Raw genomic sequence first — 22,028 nt, 5'->3', positions numbered from 1 at the left:
CTGAAACAAGATAATCTTTAATTACGTTCAATAATTTGAAGTAGTATACGGACGGTTACTTGTGACTTGTGAGTAACAATTATTTTTGTCTTGATGAAGAAAATATAACACTTGGTGAAAAGATAACCGTTGATCATACACCTACATATAATTATTAACCTTTATTTCACAAACAACAATCCATGATGCAATCCATACATAACACACACACACACAAACTATGATTATTATGTAAAAATGTTCTCACGAGATAAAGGCTGTACACATACACATGCATACGCGTACAAACTCGTCTATATATTTATATATGTTCATATAAATAATAATAGTTTACATGCATTTCTCACTTTTTTTTTCTTTTTTATTTTTTTTCATAAAATACAATCTCTCACTCCTTAAAAAGATATAGAATCTCGGGATATCTTTGGATCTCAGGATATCTCACAAGAATTCCATAAGCTCATCTTTTTATTTATCAGCGATTGTGTATCGGTCTTTTCTTGTTCGCAGAATTATAATCCATATCCACTAATCCATCAATATCACTTCCTCCACCTTCGTGCCTTAGTTTCTGACTCTCTTGACCCTTCTCCACAACCAATACCGTTCTCTTCCTCACAATTTCTCGTAAGCTTCGTGCTAAAAGAACCCAAAATTTTTTATATCAAACACTATAATTATTTGATATTAATCAAGAAAATAAAAGTTTCGTTCAAGTTTATGTGCGTGTATAGAATTTTATATAACTATATATAAACCCGTGATGTTTGTGCTTGTGTGTAACACATATTAGCTTTAAATTTACCTTGAGTAGGAGAAGAAATGAAGAGTATGAGAAGAAGTGCCACGAGGAGAGACTTGTTGGAAACCCTAATTGCCATTTTTGGAAGAGAGACTTTTTCTTCTTCTTCTTTTTTCTGTGGTTATATATCTATCTTTCTCGTTGAACCTTTTTGTGTTTATATATAGGAGATGAATGATTCTATGATGAACTTATGGTCCCATTTTTATATCAGAATTGAATAACGTTTTGGAAGTTATTGAGACATATGGGTCTACGGATTTTGACGTCGATATTTCTCTGTCTTCCCACATTAACATGCATATCTATCCCCACATAATTGATTCTTCTTGTTTGCAAACAAAATAATTAAATGATGATAATTTTTGCAATCACTTCTTTTGAATGAGAAACAGAATTCCGGTTACAAATTAACTGCTTTTTATTTCACATTTGTACACATATAATTTGTTTATGTAAGACGTTGAATGTAGAAAACTAAGTCCGGAACACATACCTTACCCCGGTTTAGCAATGAAATTGGTCTGCTGAAATTTGTTGGTAATCAAAATTAAAGGTGAAATCACGAACGAAGACCAATTGACTTATCACCTCTGATGAAATGACTTATCACCTCTGAAATTTATGCTTCATAAATTTTTTCTCTTTTTCAAAACGCTTATAGTCTCTAGCTATCTAGTAAAACCATCCAAATAATATAAGCATATTTCATTATATATATTGCATGTGGACTATGTCATATGGTGTAAGATAAAATTCGAGGAGACGATATTGGAGATCGAGTGGTCCTTTGATTATGGAGATGGAGTTGTGTGGTCCTTTAAAAGGAATATGATTTATCAGAACAATTAAAAACAAATGATTAATACGCAAGTCAGTTATAAGTGTATTCATATTTTATATTAATAACCTGAAGTTTACATTCAGAACTGTCTACATACATATAAATACTTCATGTATTTAATTGTGGACGAAGAGAGATATTACTAATACTACTATATAAATCCATGTCGAGAATCGTAAGAGTTCATATATAATATAAAAGTTTGAAACCATTTGTATCATTATAGGTTTTGGCCTTTTGGAAGTTGATGAACTATTGTTAGCGACGAACGATATGATGATCTCAGTTTTTACAGGATTTGAATCTCGTTGACAACGTGGAATTAGGATTAAAAAGAAAAAACGTATAAAAGTGGATCCCATAAGGGATGTAGATTTGGGTAGGGGTCGGGGACATGGTTATAGAGTGCTTAAATATGGCAAAAAGGACGTAAAGTTTTGTTGTGTCATGTGTTTCCCAATTAGCCATTCATTACTATAACTCAATTTCCTCACCTATAAATTCCGACAAGAGTTGGTCTACTTTCTTTTTCCATTTATTTATAATCAATCATCCAAAACTAATAATTTTATTTTTATTTTTATTTATTGATATTACGTACTATATAACACGTGAATGAACTATGATACAGAGTTTTCTAATTCAGTTGTTTTTGCTACATCCAAAGTCTATGCGGCATTTATTGAAATCCTATAATTTTTTTAAAAAAACACTTAATAAAATAAAAAATGATAAAAAACAGTATGCATCCAAATTGTCCAAAATTCTAACACAAAAAGTCATATTTGATGAAAATTGACAATTCTAGTAGTAAATAGTTGTGTGATCCGATTTGATCTATGAGATTTATTGACTTAAAGTTTGAACTTTTTTGTATTATGACCCGATTTTATTTCAACCCCATGATATATATGTATATAACCTGAAATTATGATGTGTGGACCTAATTACTTTGTGACAAGTTGTTTCCAACACTTTTTAATTTTATAATAGCCAGTTTATATGATTAGCTAGCAACCTTAGTTGATTAGACTTTAACCTTTGAAAACAGAGTGGAACAAAAAGAAATTAAATTTGGAAAAATCAGCCAAAACTTTCATCATGTACCAAGAACCAGTGACAATCACCAGACAACCACCATGATGAATGTCTTAGTTAGTACTTAGTACAGATAGCACCATGACCAAAAGAAGACGCAAGTATGATTCTGTAAATTCTGTTTTTATCTGTCCATAGATTTTTCAAATGACAAGTTTCTTCTGAGGATTTACATAAAAACACGTAGCTCGTTGAAGATCAACATCAGGGCAATGTTTTGCGCAGACAAGTTGAATTGAAAGAGGGACCATGAGAGCACATGGAAGGTTTTGGCTTCAATTTGATCATTAGTCTTTGTCTCTCTTTCATCACTGTTAACAAGTCTACATTGAAGTCTTGAGGGCTTTTAGACAAGACATGAATTGATCATATCGCTTATCGACAAAATCATTGTCAGAGATTTTTCAATCTTAGGGGTCTATTCAAAATTCATCCAATTTCTTTCAAATATTAGTAAAAAGTGTTTTGTGTATTACATGATGAGAACAATACTTTAACCACAGAACAATTTGAGACTTTACAATGGGATGATTTTGTTTTTCAGTTTTGCCAAATGAAACAAGATTTTCAGTAAGATAACTCCTCACCTGTAGAGTTTGGATTCTGGTTACCAGATTTAGCCTCACACAAGTTGAATTCCTGAAGGGTTCTTCGAACAGGACTTGAGAGACCATTTGGTGGAATCAAGACTTTGTCTTGGTTACAATCATAATGTTGTGCTATGTGACTTGAAGGAACATGAGCTACTGAAGTATTTACGTTTGGTGGTGCAAATTGTTGGTAGTGGTGGAACTCTTGCACGGGGATTGGTGGTATTGAAGTCTCCTCAGGTTCATATTCAAGCTCATTCTGCATAAAGGTTTTGAAAAGAGTAAACACAAATAACTATTCAGATCAAATTCAAGATCTTTGGGAAGCTACTCAAACAAAGGGAAGAGGTAATAATCAATCTAAATACCAATTACGTAAGCACAAGCTTGAAGCTTGAGTACAAGGTATAGTGACAAACAAACCAGATACAGTTTCAAAGGAAAGAACCTGCAAGTAGGTAGTAATATCAACTGTGGATACTCTAATTCCTTGTTCTTCTTGTCTCACAATCCATTGGTAAAGTTTCTCCTGTTAAACAAACAATTCTAATTCCATCAGACCAATAAAAAACAAAAATTTCATATTACGATATCATGAAACGCTATTGAATGACGCAAAGAACGTTACGCCTGCCACCATAAGGGGGACCCTAGTTCATCAATCTATTCAGTCTGAGTAAAAAAAACAAAAGCAGGCACTTCAAGATCAAAAGGCCATAACTTTGTTGATCAGTAAAGACCACTTATCAGATTTATATATCGATGAGAAACCAATTCAGAGTGTCTGTATATCTCCAATGATTCAATAAAGAGAGTATAGCAGGCAGAGCAAACAAGACCAAAACAACAACAGAGGAATCAAAAATTGGATAGTCACGAATTCAGTAATACCATCACCAATAACTCTAATCTTGAGATTTAAACAGCAACCAAAACAAAAGACAAGCCTTCAATTTGCGAGTCAAGATAGTAAACCAACATCAAACAAGAAAAAGTATTGAGCTTTTTATCCAACCCAGAAACCAAAATCGAGACTTTGATATATAGAACAAGATTAAGAGATAGAGAGAAAAGTCACAAACCATGCCGCGACGTTCACCAGCGAGGAAAGAGACGCGTTGGTGGTTCATAGCATGGGTATAGAGCTGAGAGAGCGAATTAGCAGCGCCTCGAAACGCTCCATACATTGTTCGATCAACCTCATCGAGCCGTGTGGCTTCCTCTGATTTTCGCTTCTTCACCATTAGACTTTGAACGAATCACAAACCCTAGAAATTATAAAAATTTAGGGATTTTTTTTGAGGATTGAATTTGTTAAAAGCAATGTAAAAAAGAAGGATTTGATTGTTGGTGAAGGGAAGAAGAAGCGAGAAGAGAGAAGAGAGAGAGAGACTTGTGGCATTACTTCTGTAGAGATTCTGCCACGTGGATATCATGCTACTTGTGGGTCCCATTATTGTCCTTCAGACAAAAAAAGAAGTTTCTGAAACTGAAAGCCTTTTTAGACTTCGGTGAGTTCGGTCCATGAACTTGTTTGTACTAAGGCCATACTTGATGTGTTCTAGCCCAATAATATTATTAAAAAACGGAACAGTGGCTTAGATAAAAAAAAAATGGTCTTCATCTAGAACTGATCCAGAGCTTGTTCTTATTTTTTTCCTGCCTTCTGATTGGTCGAAAAAAATTTATGTCTCTCCAAAACGGCCAAAGCTTCGTTCTCGCCATATTCGCCGCCGAAGGTAAGCATTTCCGACAATTGAAACACCAAGCTCTTCCTTCTCGAAGTCGGGCAAATCTTCGGTCATAAAGAGAAGGTAATCTCCGGTCACAGCTCGCAAACTCTCTCAAACATAGCTTTTTATTACAAAGAGGATTTATTATTACAAGCTCTTCCATCACACGTTTCTGGATTTTCTTTGTTGAGAATTTTTGAAAAATCAATGGCGGAAGAAATTGAGAAATCTGTACCGGTGGAGGAACCTTCTCTGATGGAGAAGATCTCTGAGAAGATTCACCATCACGATTCGTCTTCATCGTCTGAATCCGAATACGAGAAACCGGATTCGCCTTCGGCTGTCAAGGCTAAGATCTATCGTATGTTTGGTAGAGAGAAGCCTGTTCATAAGGTTCTTGGTGGTGGAAAGCGTAAGCCTTTTTTTAAAATCTATATCTCATCTTTTTTCATTTATTGATGCTTGATCTGCAATGTCAAGGGTTTGAATTACTCGTATAAGATTTGGTTGTCATTGTAAGATTTGTTTCCCCTGAATGATTTGGACATCCAAAATTAAGACTTGAACTTTGTTGTGAAACCAATGAATTGGCTTTATTATGTTTTTGACTTCTGATTGTATGCTTCTCTCTCTTATGTCGTTGGTCTTATGTCTCAATGAATCTTCTTCTTTGCAGCTGCTGATGTGTTCTTGTGGAGGGATAAAAAGCTGTCAGCTGCTGTTCTTGGTGTTGCAACTGCTATTTGGGTTCTGTTCGAGCTTGTTGAGTATCATTTGTTGAGTCTTTTGTGTCACATTTCCATACTCGCTCTTGGTGGCCTCTTTTTATGGTCTAATGCTCACACATTTATCAACAAGTAAGACTCAGACCCTTGATCATGTTTAGGCCTCTACGTTTGTTTTTGTTTGTCTGGTTTTAATGGTGGTCTTAAATTACTACTATAGCTGCATAGTTTAGGTTTCTTTAACTGATGAGGAAACATTGGCTCTTGTGTTCATATGTGGCTCTGTAATTCACAAGAATCTTTGCCTTGTTGTGAGTTTTCTTGTAAAGATTCGGTTTTGTCTTTGAATGCTTATGAATGTGGAGACTAAGTAGTTTAAGTTATGTTATACTAGCTGCATAATTTGGTTGTGTTTAACTGATGAGAAAGGAGATAGTGTTGTGGTGAAAGTGGCTCCTGGGACGGTGGTGAGACAGGCTAGAGATGTTTAAAGAGCCCTCCATCTCAAAAATACAAGCAATTGTTCTTGTTGTTGTAAAGAGCATGGTAAAGAACATCTAGCACTAGAGATTGACATTAGCAGAGCCTTTTCTGTATCTCCATCCATTCTTCGTTGGATCAATTTGATGAGATACTCCAAGGAACCCGAATCGAACCTGAATTGAGATTCTTTTCTTGCTTAAAGCTGCTCTCTGTTGCCGTTTCTTTACCATCTTCAGAGATGTTTATGTATTATGAATGGATTTGAATTTCTGGGTTAACTTTAAATTGGATCAAGTAGTCTAAGAATCCAACACTTTTATGCTGGTGTAGACTTGTGAGACTTTGTGTTTGACTTTGTGTTTTTTTGTAAAATGTTTAAGAATATTTTTATTCTAAGAACACCATAATTAGTTCCCCATTTTTTTTACCTATGATCTTAACAACTGATCTTAGATTATTTCCACTATATATTTAATCTAAGAACACAAAAAAAAGTTCTCCCATTAAGGATGCCCTAATAGTTCTGTATTATTATTTCATTCATTCTTTGATTAAAAGGGTTATATATGTGAAAACAATTTATCTTTCTGCATGGAGATAAATTGTGGATTTTAATAGTTTAAAAAACTAAATTCACTCAATAGTAATAAACTGCTATTTCATTGTTTTAATTTCTGTAAAAAGCAATTGGACCAATTTTTTAACAGCGATATACTCTCTTAACCAAAAAAAAAAAAAAAAACACTAACAGATTCCGAAAATACATACACACACCTTTATAACTTATGATTCTTTCTATAAATAGAAATTTATTTTAAGCTTCATCTGTCTCACTAACAACCTTAAAACATTCATATTACAACGACCATCCAACCCAAAGACACGAAGAAGAAATTTACCGACTGGAAGAAGAAAGAAAAAAACATCAATCAATAAAGAATATAAAAAAAAACACATCTTTCTAGATCAAACAAACCCCAAATTATCATTTATCGTCGCCTTCTCAATATGGCCGGAAGAGCAGCGATGCTCGTTAACGTTGGGACGGTTACAATGACCGTTTTGACCCTGGCTAGTTTGGTCGGAGGCTTCGGTGTGAATTGGGGCAATATCGCATCCCATCCGTTGAATCCCAACATTGTTGTTCAGATGCTAAAAGACAATAAGATCAGTAAAGTGAAGCTTTTTGACGCTGATTCATGGACTATGAATGCTTTGGCCGGTACGAACATGGAGGTTATGGTCGGAATCCCTAATAACCTTCTTGAATCTCTCGCCGACGATTACGGTAATGCTAAAGATTGGGTTAAAGAAAACGTTACTCATTATATGCGCAAGGGTGGCGTCGACATCAAGTAACCCTCAAAACTTTTTGTTTTCCTCTTTTCCTTATCATATTCGATTGTTCTGTCCGATCGACTACATAAATCGATTTGGGTTGATCAACACTTATGTATAGGTATGTAGCTGTTGGGAACGAGCCGTTTTTGTCTGCATACAACGGATCATTCTTGAAGACAACATTTCCTGCGTTAAAGAACATCCACAAGGCATTAAAAGAAGCTGGACATACCGATAAAATCAAAGCCACGATCCCACAAAACGCAGAAGTTTACCAATCAGCCAACGACAAGCCTTCAGAAGGAGACTTCCGCAAGGATGTGAAGCAAACTATGGTCGACATCGTCACTTACTTCCATGACAACGACTTACCTTTCACCGTCAACATTTACCCTTTCCTTAGTCTTTACCTAAACGAGCATTTTCCTGTTGAATTCGCTTTTCTTGACGGTGATGGTCAGACGATTAATGACAAAGGAAAGAATTACGATAACGTATTCGACGCCAATTACGACACGCTCGTGTACGCGTTGAAGAAAGCTGGGATTCATGATATGAAGATCATCGTTGGGGAGGTAAGTAACGTTATTTAAAAACAGATTAATGGTTGTTAGATATATATGCAAGCATGTTAAATTGTTTATTAAATATGGTTATGTTTTCTCTATAGGTTGGATGGCCAACAGAGGGTCATAAATATGCGACGCCGAAGCTAGCAGAGAAATTCTATGCAGGGCTTATGAAAAGACTTGCCAAGGACGGTGGGACTCCAACGAGACCTGAGAGGTTAGAGGTTTATCTCTTCGGTTTCCTCGACGAAGACATGAAGAGTATTCTTCCTGGACCCTTTGAGAGACATTGGGGAATCTTTAGGTGAAGTACTTTTCTCTTCATATCTTAAACTATATTTCTTGGACAACAAGTCACTTTTTTTTTTTCCTAATTTACTTAGAGTTTGAGCAGTCTTATCTTATAATTCACAATTTTAGTCATATATTTCACATTTTTGAATATAGTTTTGTTATGTATATGCTTTTAAAAATATAATGTTGTTAATGGAATGATAAAACAACAGAAACATTAGTAACGTTTATATTTTTTCAACCAGATACGATGGGACACCGAAGTTCATGCTAGATTTCACTGGACAAGGACGCCAAATTGTGCCTGTTGCAGCTAAGGGTGTGCAATACTTGGAAAAACAATGGTGCGTAGTGAACAAGGACACGGCCAATCTGGACGAGATTGGTCCAGACCTAGACTACGCGTGTTACCACGGGGACTGCACCGCGATGGAGGCCGGGTCAACGTGTAGCAAGCTAACCAAAATTCAAAACATATCATACGCATTTAACATGTATTACCAGATACAGGACCAAGACGTTAGGGCTTGTGATTTCAAAGGAGCTGCTATGATCTCTAAGGTTAATGCATCCGTGGGAAGTTGCTTGTTCCCAGTTCAGATTGTTAGTGGAAGTGACGATGTCAGGATTAACTTTGTGTTCGGAAGATTCGTTATATACGGACTTGTTCTTCTTGGATTGGTCACGGCTATATAATTTGTTTTTTTTTTTTTTTGCACTTTGGAGGGAATTTATTATGTACGATTTATGTTATTTGCTGTTTGTTTATTAACGTTTTGAGTTAGTTGATTTCTATGTGTTTTATAGATCGGTATAATCAAATCACATGTACTCGTTTGAATAGTTTTATTTTTCCATTTGAAATTTTTTGATTTGTGTTCATGTTAATCATCTATATATATACACTCAATAGACAATAGTGTTCAATTAGATCCTGATTCGCAAATTTTCGTTTCAAAACAAATGTTAATTGTTACATTAAATATTACTTAACATATGTTTCACCCTGTTAAATCGGAGTAATCGATTCCTTTATTTTCTATAATGGTTTCGATTTGTAATGTTTTATCATTCAAAATCATTGTTATTTTCACACACAGTATGTTTCTAGATTAAGACATTTTGTTGCAGGTTCTGTGACATTCAATGGAAAGAAAAGGACATGACGATAATTGCGGTTTGGTGAGAGTACTAAATGCTATTTCAAAAGAAGGATGTCTATATATGCCCCAGTGCTTTCATATTTTTCGTTTTTGCTATTTTAGGCATTTTGGTTCTTTTTTAAAGCTAATAACATATATGAGTTATATACACATTTACAAAAAAAAATTGGTTGCAATAGTAATCTTTACCTTCGACTAGTTTAAACTTTAACACAGTGAACACTGGTAAAGTATGTTGGAATATCTCTTATTTAAAACGAGTATTGCAATGACAATTTTTATCGAACAGGTCATATAATTGATACTATAACGCTTAGAAACAAATGCGTTTAAACAACCTTTAATAATGTGTATCATCTTATTGATACACAGATATTTATTAGTATAGTACGAAAATTTCAATAATGATAATTGTGTAGTCATATCACTGCCAGAATTAACGTAATGAATGCTGCTGACCAGTCTATTTCTTCTCCCCTTATTTCCCTTTGATTCTCCTACTTTACTTAATTCTCTTAACTCTTAACAATAGAAGCTAAAAGAGAGAGAGAGATATCTATACACAGAGACGAAGAAGAGAGTAATCGATATTTGAGAGGGTGTGAGAGGTTCAATCATTTATTTTCCTATTTTGTTCCTTTTTTTGGTTAATTATTATTGTAATATATATGTTAATATTGTCTTCACGATATGCAATGAAACGAGATGTTGTAATCATTGTAATCTTTACAATATTAGTTTTAATTATTTTCTCGCGTTCAAGTTCGATTCAAGCTGGAAGATTTAGCGGTACAGGAAGAAAGGATAGTTTTTTGAGCGTTGCTCGATCACAACAATATTACAAGAATCATCACGAGTTTGTTGTGATCACGGGGATGTCAAATTTTAATAAGTTCAGACGAAGATCGTCTAAAGTTCGGAGAAAGATTGATGGCGGCGACGAGAAAGATCAAGAAGAGAAGCGATCTATCCCCACGGGTCCGAATCCTTTGCACAACAAGTAGAGTAACGAGAGAGGCAACATACTTCTTCGAACTTCGTAAATTGTTCGTTTGGTGTATATACGTATAACTATACGTACTATGTTAGGTTTTTTTCTTCAAGATTAGTATACTTAGTTAAAGAAACAGCCTTTCTCTGCGATATTACCAGTTAATTTTAAATATTATTTATATATTACCTACCAGTTTTTCATCCTTCGTAGTTTAGTACAATAGGTTGGGTTGGAATAAACTGGGGTAAAATATTGTTACTTTTTTTTGTTGTAAAATATTGTTATTGTTATGACTAGAACCAAAGTAATATATATATATATAGTATGTATTGTTTACGTAATAGTAATACAGTGTTTTTTTGTTTATAAATAATTAAATATAGTATGTTTAAAAATATATGTATATACAGTGTGTTAAGTAATGAACCTTAAGGAATTTTTTTGCTGTAAAATATAAAGATTAGCTGTGATTAACTAAACGGTAACTGTTAATTCAGCTTTTTTTGGGTTTATATAAAAAAAAAAAACTTTAGAACTTTCGTGTTAATTGGATTTCAGAAAATATCAGTGTCAAAAGAAAGAAAGTGAAATTGCATTTATTTTTGCTGCTGATAGGTGGTGGGTAGCCTGGTAGGCGTACCATTATTGTATACTAGGTGCTTCCCCACGCAACGTGTGGATTGTGGTGTAGTTGGCACTTTCTTGTTTTTTTGGTCTATTTCTTTTTCTCTTTTGTATTATTTCGTTTTAATTAGGCATATATGGGCTTCGCAGTCACTTGTATTAATACACTATATGTTTATATCATTTCGTTTAGATGTGTACAATTGTTGCGTTTATTTTTTATGAATTATGAGGATGTTGTTTCTTGCTTTTGAAGATCCAATCTTATCATTGACTGATATTGTTCCCAATACATTTATTGTATTTTAGATTTCTGATTAACTGCTTATGTAAACCCTTCATACGTTGATGTTGCAATAATAAGTTATTTTTTAAAAGTAATTATTTTCCGTGTAAGTGATTATGTTTGTATGTCCATGTTTTGGTCTAATATCAATAAGATCGTTTATGTTTTTCTTTAGTTGGCTTTGAAACCAATTTTGAGTTAAGCAAATAATGGGTCGAATTATGGTGTTAATAAGTAATATAGATTCTTATGTATATATATTGTATATATGTGACTATAAGTTTAGCTAACTAAAAAATTCTTTGATATTTAAATATAATATTGAACATATATATATATATATATATTTTTTGTGGGAGGAATGTGTGGAATTATTGGATAGAAGTTATTTTTGACCTCTTATGCCTTTAAAGTGATTAATGCATAATTTATTTTATTTTCAGTTATAATTTTATTTTAATGTGTGAGTTAAATGTTTTGGGTTTATTGGGTCTTAAATATTGTTTAAAGAAATTAGAAAGCAAAAAAAAAAAAATAGAAAACATTAAATAAAAATCAACCAATAAGGAGAGACCAAAACCTTACTTTTATATATATGATATATTGCTTTAAACTTTGAAATGAGAAATATATTATAAACAATAATTTTACGTGAGAAATATATTAATTTAGCCAACCAAAATATGAATATAAGTTTAGCCAACCAAAATAATTAAAAAATATTAAAATTTAACCAAAAATAATTTCTCTTGAAAGATAATAAGTTAGTAGGAGGAATGAATTAATGTACAATTATTGGATAGGAGTTACATTTGAGTTAAATGGAGTTACATGTCTTTAATTATAAATAAATATTTTAATTTTTTTATAACATAAAATAAAAGTAATACCAAGTGGCTGAATCAAAATTCACATGATTTGGTTGTTTGTTGATATAAACTCAACACTTACACATAATAATTCAAAATAAAAATATTACTTTTTAAGTGACCAACTAAATTAGTTTTCTTATGAAGTTATATGAATTCTTCAATCTCAATAATTTTAAAAATCCTAAGGATAACTTATATTTTTTTTGGTTTTTATTCATCAATTTAATTTTATCGTGCTAGATTTCATACTAATGGTTTCATCTTTAGAGAATTTAGTGAAATGATATTTTTAAAATTATATTTTATTTTTATATTTAAGTTCCAGTTGAATATGTTTTGTTTTTTGGATCATTTTTTATTTTGATTAAAGACACAAAAAACCAATTGTTTAATTATGTTCTTTTTGTTTTCAAAAACCTCAAAACATAAATATATATATATATATATATATTATATTGATCTCTGCAGATTTAACAATTGAATCACAAAACAAAATAGTCTTTATAAATGGATAAATGGATAATTATATTGATCTTTAAATATTATATTGATCTTTATAAATTATTAAAAATGATACATGAATATGTGAGATAACCAGAGACATAATAGATAATTACATATGGATCATTTCAACTTTATGATCTTATTGTGTGGTGAATATTGTAAGGAAGTATGAAAATAATGACTTATAAGATGTTAATATAAAATAGAAAATGGAGATAAACATTTTAAAAGATTAAAATAAATATATAAGATATACATATCATACAAACTCTAAAACTAAGCTTTTACAATGATATTTGATTTGATTTTTTATAACCCATACAACAACAAAAAAAAAAAAATACAAAACAAAACAAAACAAAACAAAAAAAAGATTTGAGAGTAGTGGAAGAAGATGAGAGAATGAAAGAGTGATAGACTAAGAGAATAAGATAATGAGTATTTATAGGAAGAGAAATGATGAAAAATTACATTTAGAAAAATGAGAGTTACAATTCTAATTTATTGTTTTGTTTTAATACAATTGATTAATACAACTTAGTGGAGAAATAAAGTTAATGCATAATTTATAGGGAGAAGCTATAAAGATTTCAGTTTTATATTATGTGAGTTAAATGTGAAATTAATTGTTTTTAAATTTTTGTTTTAATATAAATTTTTTTTTTTGTTAGAATTGCATTGCCAAGTGGACCAATAAGGAGAGACTGAAACTCTATAAATTATTAAAAATGATACATGAATATGTGAGATAACCAGAGACATAATAGATAATTACATATGGATCATTTCAACTTTATGATCTTATTGTGTGGTGAATATTGTAAGGAAGTATGAAAATAATGACTTATAAGATGTTAATATAAAATAGAAAATGGAGATAAACATTTTAAAAGATTAAAATAAATATATAAGATATACATATCATACAAACTCTAAAACTAAGCTTTTACAATGATATTTGATTTGATTTTTTATAACCCATACAACAACAATAAAAAAAAAAAAAACAAAACAAAACAAAACAAAACAAAAAAGAGATTTGAGAGTAGTGGAAGAAGATGAGAGAATGAAAGAGTGATAGACTAAGAGAATAAGATAATGAGTATTTATAGGAAGAGAAATGATGAAAAATTATATTTAGAAAAATGAAAGTTACAATTCTAATTTATTGTTTTGTTTTAATACAATTGATTAATTCAACTTAGTGGAGAAATAAAGTTAATGCATAATTTATAGGGAGAAGCTATAAAGATTTCAATTTTATATTATATGAGTTAAATGTGAAAATTAATTATTTTTAAATTTGTGTTTTAATATAAGTTTTTTTTGTTAAAATTGCATTGTCAAGTGGACCAATAAGGAGAGACTAAAACTCTACTTTTATATATATGATATTGCTTTAAACTTTGAAATGAGAAATATATTATAAACAATAATTTTACATGAGAAATATATTAATTTAGCCAACCAAAATATGAATATAAGTTTAGCCAACCAAAATAAATAAAAAATATTAAAATTTAACCAAAAATAATTTCTCTTGAAAGATAATAAGTTAGTAGGAGGAATGAATTAATGTACAATTATTGGATAGGAGTTACATTTGAGTTAAATGGAGTTACATGTCTTTAATTATAAATAAATATTTTAATTTTTTATAACCTAAAATAAAAGGAATACCAAGTGGCTGAATCAAAATTCACATGATTTGGTTGTTTGTTGATATAAACTCAACACTTACACATAATATTTCAAAATAAAAAATATTACTTTTTAAGTGACAAACTAAATTAGTTTTCTTATAAAATTATATGAATTCTTCAATCTCAATAATTTTTAAAATCCCAAGGATAACTTATATTTTTTTGGTTTTCACTCATCAATTTAATTTATAGTGCTAGATTTCATACTAATGGTTTCATCTTTAGAGAATTTAGTGAAATGATATTTTTAAAATTATATTTTATTTTTATATTTAAGTTCCAGTTGAATATGTTTTTTTTTTTTGGATCATTTTTTATTTAGATTAAAGACACTAAAAACCAATTGTTTAATTATGTTCTTTTTGTTTTCAAAAACCTCAAATCATAAAAAAAAAATATATATTATATTGATCTCTGCAGATTTAACAATTGGATCACAAAACAAAATAGTCTTTATAAATGGATAAATGGATAATTATATTGATCTTTAAATATTATATTGATCTTTATAAATTATTAAAAATGATACATGAATATGTGAGATAACCAGAGACATAATAGATAATTACATATGGATCATTTCAACTTTATGATCTTATTGTGTGGTGAATATTGTAAGGAAGTATGAAAATAATGACTTATAAGATGTTAATATAAAATAGAAAATGGAGATAAACATTTTAAAAGATTAAAATAAATATATAAGATATACATATCATACAAACTCTAAAACTAAGCTTTTACAATGATATTTGATTTGATTTTTTATAACCCATACAACAACAATAACAAAAAAAATACAAAACAAAACAAAACAAAACAAAAAAGAGATTTGAGAGTAGTGGAAGAAGATGAGAGAATGAAAGAGTGATAGACTAAGAGAATAAGATAATGAGTATTTATAGGAAGAGAAATGATGAAAAATTACATTTAGAAAAATGAGAGTTACAATTCTAATTTATTGTTTTGTTTTAATACAATTGATTAATACAACTTAGTGGAGAAATAAAGTTAATGCATAATTTATAGGGAGAAGCTATAAAGATTTCAGTTTTATATTATGTGAGTTAAATCTGAAAATTAATTGTTTTAAATTTGTGTTTTAATATAATTTTTTTTTGTTAAAATTGCATTGCCAAATGGACCAATAAGGAGAGATTGAAACTCTACTTTTATATATATGATCTCCATCACTTTCATAGCAATACACCAAAAGATAAATGTGTAGTTACACATCTTTTTCTTTTCTTTTCAGCTACATCAACTATACCACACTAACACACTAACACACTCCTTCATCTTTGACCAGCCGCCTCACCTCTTTCAGTCTTGTACTTGAGTTTTTCTTCTCCTTAATTACTAGTTGACTACAATTAATCATAACTAAACACTTATCTGATATAAAAATTCTTAATCATTTGCATGGAAATCACTTAAATAGGTAATATTTATATGATTACGTTATGTGAGTTTCTTAAAACAAAGCCACATTACATGTTTCTGATTCTTTTCTCTGTTAGTTAATTATTATGTCTGCCTGCTTTAACGTAATAAAATGAGAATATTATTGTGGTTACAAAAAAAAAAAAGAGCAAAAACCATTAACTAACAGAGAAAAGAATCAGAAACATGTAATGTGGCTCCAGGAAAATTCGTCTAACCTTTTAAGACAAGATTAAAAGACCACTTTGAGTCGTTGACTAATGAATAGACTTGCGATTTTTTCTTGGTCATAGTATATATATATGTGTGAGTCAGTGGGTGTAATTATATATATACAAGATATACATCGCAATATTTATATTTTGGAAGAAAAAAAAAACGACTAATAAAAAAGTATATTTATCGTATTTAGACATGGCTGTTGACTTGTTTCCCCATCAAGGCATCAATATTAGAGTATATTGTATTTTAAGATTTTTATAAGCATATGGATCTATTTTAATCTACTTTGTAAAACTAATTCTGATAACAATGAATCGGATTACTTTGAAGGATTTGCTAAATACAAAAGAAGTTAGGCCAAAAAGAAATCGATAAAAAAGTTTGTCAGAATATCTTAAATAGTGTATTTAGTTACATTTACAGAATTTAATTAAGTCAAAATCTTATTATTGTGTCTTGGTGTACAAAACTATTACTGTAAAGTCCTGTCTGCTTCAAACACAGCAGAAGAAGCAACAACATATACAAGACTCTGTATCCTCAGCCGTTGATACGAAACCAAAACCCAAAATATCCACGTTATGATCACCAATGTTAACATGGACCTTAACGTAGACGATAATGGCTCTTAAAATGGGCCCGTAAAGCCCAAACAAAAAAAATTATTACTTTTAAGTGGGAAGCTCACTTTTTTCTAACGTCTGTCCATACGTCATAATAATGACGTCATCATCATCATATTACTTTCGAACGTGGCATTTTGAAGCACCTTCCTAGTATCTACCCTGAAATTGCTTTGCTTTGTTCATAAGTAGTACTCTACTAGTAATTGTTTAATTAATCTTATCTCTTAATTATCTCTTTCTTTACAAAATAAAAACAAAACTTCGTACAATAATTTTCATTTTTTATATATATATATATAAATAAAAGACCATCATCTCGTTCTCTTCTCTTCTTCACTTGCTCTCTATACTAGTTCTTTACCTTTTAAGACTCTCTCTCTCTCTCTCTCTCGATTGTTTTTTTTTTCTTCTATTTGCTAAAGAAAGAAAAAAACATGGATATCTCTCAAAACCCTAGCTTCACATACTTCTCCGATGAAAACTTTATTAATCCTTTCATGGACAACAATGATTTCTCCAATTTGATGTTCTTCGACGTCGATGAAGGAGGCAACAATGGATTAATCGATAACGAGATTTCATCTCCAACAAGCATCATTTCGTCGGAGACATTTACCGGCGAAAGCGGCGGTTCCGGCAGCGCAACAACGCTGATTAAAAAGGAATCAACGTGAGTTTTAATTTTTTTTTATTTTTGGCAAGATTCTTAACCAAGCAAATTATTAATTATAAATATGAGGTTATTTAATTTTTTTGTTTACAAATATAAAATTGTAGAAGAAATACGGGAAGTAAAGATAGTGATCAGACGAAGGAGATGGGTCATCGAGTTGCATTTAGAACGAGATCGAAGATTGATGTGATGGATGATGGTTTTAAATGGAGGAAGTATGGGAAGAAATCTGTCAAAAACAACATTAACAAGAGGTAACTCAATTTATCTAATCCTTGATTAGTATCTTTAATCACTTGTTGTTTTTAAAAAGGTGAGGGGGAAAATAGTTATCATATGGTTTTCTTTAACCACCTAGCTAGCTAGTAATCCTAGCGTTATAGAATAGCCACTAGCTCGATCATATAGTGTGATTTGAATACTATTTAATGGACCCGTAATATCTACCAACCCACTTGGATTAAAAATTCAGATTCCATATGCATCGATGTGTCTGCTGTGGAAGCCTGTGATTTTATATCAATCCATAAACGGTCGCTATATAAAATTCTGATTGAATAGGGGTAAATGGATCAATCATTCATCGTATAGAGATTTTTTTTTTGACTCATATATATATATATAATAGAGGAAACAAGTTGTCCATATGTTTGAATACAAAAATATATAATGGAGTCATCATCTAAACATATATCACTTTCAAAGCATGGTTAGAAAATAAATAACATTTCTTTAGAATGGGTTAATTCTCCAATTCAAATATTAGGAACATAATTTTGTAAAAAAGTGGGTAATATTAACAAATATAATGGTGGAATATATATATTATATAGGAATTACTACAAATGCTCAAGTGAAGGTTGCTCGGTGAAGAAGAGGGTGGAGAGAGATAGTGAAGATGCAGCTTATGTAATCACAACATACGACGGAGTCCATAATCATGAGAGTCCATCTCACGTCTATTACAACGAGATGGTTTTGTCTTATGATCATGACAATTGGAACCAACACTCTCTTCTTCAATGTTAATCCAAATAACCTCCCTCCTCATTGAGATTGTAAGATAGAGAGCTACGAACATATTATATGTAATCTCAATGCCTTGTGTAATTTTATAGGTATAATAAAGGAGTTAATCAATGTATGTATATGACTATGAAGCATCTTGTAGTTCTCTAAGATAACTAATCCTAATTTGTGTATATATAGTTGAAAATTTTCAATGCTATTAATTATGGTCGTATGATTTTTTTAAGTCAACTGTTTCGGTTTACTTGTTACCGGTTTAATAGCGGATTTTGGATGCGATTGGTTTATAAGCCGGTTTTGGTTTGTGATAGCGTAGACAGTACCGAACCGATCTCATCTTCTACCTTTTTTTAACAAACTTTTTTTTTGGTGAAGGTTAAACGAAGTCGTTTTAGATTGTTCTTCCGCCCAAATCAAATCTCAACACTTAAAAAAACATTTCAGTAAATTTCAAGGAAAGCCATACCCATACGAGACGAGGTTTTGGATCTCTGATCTCTCTCGATCGATCCAGATTCATTCACTTCACTATTCTTCGTTTCAGATTCTGGAGAAGCTTCGAAGAGAAATTTGTATTCCTAGATTTCTTCGAGGAGGAAGACGAAGACGAACCGAAACCGGAACCGGAACCCTAGTTGATTGATTTATCAATTGGTAAAAAAAATTGATCTGAAATCTCGGGTTGGATCTGTTGCTTCTCTCGATCGAGAAGGAAGGTGAAGAATCTGCGGTTGTCGGTGTTGATTAGTTGCTTAGGGTAATGTCATTGGGTGATTGAATCATAATATTGTGAGAGGTTTGCTTGCTATGAGCGTTTCTGGAAGCTGTTTCTTCTCGTTTTGGATTGGAGTGATCGAAGAGGACTTTGATTGAAGAAGAGTCTTAGCTTTCGTATTTGTTACCTAATCTGGTTTAGCTAAGTGTGTGATTAAAAAAAAGTATGAAGTTTTGGAGGGAACGTGAAAGGGATAATAAGGAGCAGATCTTAGCTCCATTATGTGGCCAAGTTCGAGTATTGGTTGTTGGTGACTCAGGTTAGCTCCTTAAACCAAGTTCTAGTTATAGAAGATTGATGCACATGGATACTTCTTGTATATCTAGATCATGTTGTGACTCAGGAAGATAGATTCTCTGCTTTGAGTTGGTAGGTGTTATGGTTCTGTGGTAGTTGAGTTATATCATTTATTTCAAACCTTTAGAGTCTAGCATTTTTGGTCGGCACTGTTTCCCTTAGAGTCTGCTACTGAATGTGTTTACTTTTTGCTCATCAATCATCATTTATGTTAATCTTCATCTCTGGATCTCAAATCTTTTTGTTAGGTGTTGGAAAAACATCACTCGTACACCTTATCAACAAAGGTTCTTCTATTGTTCGCCCATCTCAAACGATTGGATGCACTGTTGGTGTCAAGGTAATTTAATCTTCTGCAACGTTTTCCATACTGTTTAGGGAGGTGAAGTTTACAGACTTTTGTTTTCTTGCTACTTAACCACTCCCGCAGCACTTAACTTACGGGAGTCCATCTAGTTCTTCAAGTAGCATTCAAGGTGACGCAGAGAGAGATTTCTTTGTTGAACTCTGGGATGTATCAGGACATGAGAGATACAAAGATTGCCGTTCATTGTTCTATTCACAAATCAATGGTCTCTCCCCAACCTATCCACAATATTCATCCTTTGTATGTCTGAAACAATGTCATTAAAGCTAGGGAGTTTATATGCAGGAGTTATTTTTGTTCATGATCTCTCCCAAAGAAGAACAAAAACAAGCTTGCAGAAATGGGCGTCTGAGGTTGCAGCGACTGGAACATTTTCAGCTCCTCTTTCCTCAGGAGGTCCTGGTGGTCTTCCTGTTCCATACATTGTTGTTGGCAACAAAGCAGATATAGCTGCAAAAGAAGGAACAAAAGGAAGCAGTGGGAATCTTGTTGATGCAGCTCGTCATTGGGTTGAGAAGCAAGGTTTGCTTCCTTCTTCAAGTGAGGATCTTCCTCTCTTTGAAAGCTTTCCTGGTAATGGCGGTCTCATAGCGGTAAGTAAACCATATGAGTTAGAATAGTTTTCTCCGGTTAATAGTAAGTGAGTGGGTTGCTTATATATTTTATGATCTGGTGCGGGTATTTGTACAGGCTGCCAAAGAAACCAGATACGATAAGGAAGCTTTGAACAAATTTTTCCGGATGGTTAGTGTCATTAACACACCTTTGCTTCCTTGTTACCTCTCCAAGATACCTTTCAATAACCAACAAAAACACTTTGAATCTTTACAGTTGATAAGAAGAAGATATTTCTCAGACGAACAACCAGCAGCTTCACCGTGGTCTCTTTCGCCGGTTCCAACCTCATCATCTCAACGGTTAGACGAGATCACAAGTGATGACGATCAGTTCTACAAGCGAACAAGGTAACAAAGGCCCTTAAAGCAACAGTTTTGGTTTTTTCCCCCCTGTTGGGATTGATCTTAATACGGTTGATTGATTTTTGCAGTTTTCATGGAGATCCTTACAAGTACAACAACAACACATTACCGCCACTTCCAGCACAACGCAACCTAACTCCGCCTCCTACACTCTACCCGCAGCAACCTGTTTCTACTCCTGATAACTACGCCATCCCGAGATTCTCTCTTTCGAGTGTACAAGAAACAAACAACAATGGTAGTGCAAGATCCAAGCGAATGGATATAAACGTCTGAAAATCTCATCACTTGTTTCCTCATTCTCATTCCAAGAAAAAACTATATATTGCCTTTGGATCTATTATTCTTTTTTGATTTTTCTTCGTAGTAGGTGGTAAAATAAAAATATGTGTGTAAAACCCTCTTTGGTTTTGTACATTGTGGGTTTTGATCTCTATAGCAGATTCTTTAAAAAGCAGTGAATAATCAATCACAAAATCACAGTAATGTTTGTGTTGAACTTTTACAATCTAGTAATTTTAATTTGTATCACTGATTCACTGTATACCCAAATTTGATGTATGCCCATACAATCCCCTATGAACTTCTCTATTGGCAGGTTCATAGGGGAGTTCTTAGCATTTTGGTGAAAAAAAATAAATCAAAACAAAAGAAAAAAAAATCTAAGAGAGCCCCTATAAGAGACAATACGTGTCAGCATTGTATTAGTCGAACAAACAAAAAAAATAGAAAAGGGGAAATTAATTAAAAGAATATTGCCCAAATTAAAAAAATATTGTTTAACTTGAAAGCCTCAAACACCATCGAGATTTAGTCCGTGTATTAAAATTATGCATGTTGTTGTTGATCCAAGCTTGCAATGTATTTCCGAATGACTGAGTAGCATAGTTTCACTACTGTAGAGGGGTTTATGTTGATTAAATTCTGTTCGATGAGACGACTTAGATAAATCATCTGTCAGCTGTTAGCTCTCAAACATTGACCATTGTAG

General features: G+C 32.0%; 7 protein-coding genes across 9 annotated transcripts; 5 read left to right on the top strand and 2 right to left on the bottom strand.

Annotated features, from left to right (window-relative positions):
• LOC104743372 (root meristem growth factor 9-like) lies at window positions 139-962 on the bottom strand. Its single transcript, XM_010464468.2, has 2 exons — window positions 806-962; window positions 139-639 (listed from the first exon to the last, which is right to left on the bottom strand). The coding sequence occupies exons 1-2, from the start codon at window positions 879-881 to the stop codon at window positions 476-478; spliced, it is 240 nt and encodes a 79-aa protein (XP_010462770.1). The 5' UTR covers window positions 882-962; the 3' UTR covers window positions 139-475.
• Window positions 3,164-4,715, bottom strand: LOC104743362. The gene is made up of 3 exons (XM_010464460.2): window positions 4,417-4,715; window positions 3,783-3,863; window positions 3,164-3,593 (listed from the first exon to the last, which is right to left on the bottom strand). Exons 1-3 carry the CDS (start codon window positions 4,576-4,578, stop codon window positions 3,312-3,314), a joined length of 525 nt encoding a protein of 174 aa, XP_010462762.1. The 5' UTR covers window positions 4,579-4,715; the 3' UTR covers window positions 3,164-3,311.
• On the top strand, window positions 5,209-6,414 carry LOC104743345 (reticulon-like protein B5). Of its 2 annotated transcripts, none has more exons than XM_019232474.1 (3): window positions 5,209-5,479; window positions 5,744-5,924; window positions 6,229-6,414. In XM_019232474.1, the coding sequence occupies exons 1-3, from the start codon at window positions 5,275-5,277 to the stop codon at window positions 6,281-6,283; spliced, it is 441 nt and encodes a 146-aa protein (XP_019088019.1). In that variant the 5' UTR covers window positions 5,209-5,274; the 3' UTR covers window positions 6,284-6,414. The 2 variants fall into 2 exon arrangements, with proteins under 2 accessions (XP_019088019.1, XP_010462752.1); XM_010464450.2 differs by having other exon boundaries at window positions 5,210-5,479; window positions 6,222-6,414.
• LOC104743334 (glucan endo-1,3-beta-glucosidase 8-like) lies at window positions 7,155-9,305 on the top strand. The gene is made up of 4 exons (XM_010464435.2): window positions 7,155-7,630; window positions 7,735-8,191; window positions 8,287-8,489; window positions 8,725-9,305. Exons 1-4 carry the CDS (start codon window positions 7,284-7,286, stop codon window positions 9,173-9,175), a joined length of 1,458 nt encoding a protein of 485 aa, XP_010462737.1. The 5' UTR covers window positions 7,155-7,283; the 3' UTR covers window positions 9,176-9,305.
• LOC104743323 (CLAVATA3/ESR (CLE)-related protein 21-like) lies at window positions 10,138-11,464 on the top strand. The gene has a single exon (XM_010464424.2). The coding sequence runs from the start codon at window positions 10,311-10,313 to the stop codon at window positions 10,644-10,646; it is 336 nt and encodes a 111-aa protein (XP_010462726.1). The 5' UTR covers window positions 10,138-10,310; the 3' UTR covers window positions 10,647-11,464.
• LOC104743306 (probable WRKY transcription factor 51) lies at window positions 17,249-19,082 on the top strand. 2 transcript variants are annotated; one of them, XM_010464412.1, is made up of 4 exons: window positions 17,249-17,586; window positions 17,694-17,843; window positions 18,423-18,647; window positions 18,994-19,082. In XM_010464412.1, the coding sequence occupies exons 1-3, from the start codon at window positions 17,351-17,353 to the stop codon at window positions 18,616-18,618; spliced, it is 582 nt and encodes a 193-aa protein (XP_010462714.1). In that variant the 5' UTR covers window positions 17,249-17,350; the 3' UTR covers window positions 18,619-18,647; window positions 18,994-19,082. The 2 variants fall into 2 exon arrangements, with proteins under 2 accessions (XP_010462714.1, XP_010462706.1); XM_010464404.2 differs by lacking the exon at window positions 18,994-19,082 and having other exon boundaries at window positions 18,423-18,817.
• On the top strand, window positions 19,501-21,538 carry LOC104743296 (uncharacterized GTP-binding protein At5g64813). Its single transcript, XM_010464394.2, has 7 exons — window positions 19,501-19,652; window positions 19,939-20,030; window positions 20,121-20,262; window positions 20,343-20,650; window positions 20,748-20,801; window positions 20,889-21,022; window positions 21,106-21,538. Exons 1-7 carry the CDS (start codon window positions 19,559-19,561, stop codon window positions 21,311-21,313), a joined length of 1,032 nt encoding a protein of 343 aa, XP_010462696.1. The 5' UTR covers window positions 19,501-19,558; the 3' UTR covers window positions 21,314-21,538.

The sequence above is a fragment of the Camelina sativa genome, chromosome 2 (genome assembly GCF_000633955.1).
Source record: "Camelina sativa cultivar DH55 chromosome 2, Cs, whole genome shotgun sequence".
Taxonomy (NCBI): Eukaryota; Viridiplantae; Streptophyta; class Magnoliopsida; order Brassicales; family Brassicaceae; genus Camelina; species Camelina sativa.
This window is presented reverse-complemented; position numbering and strand designations above follow the sequence as displayed.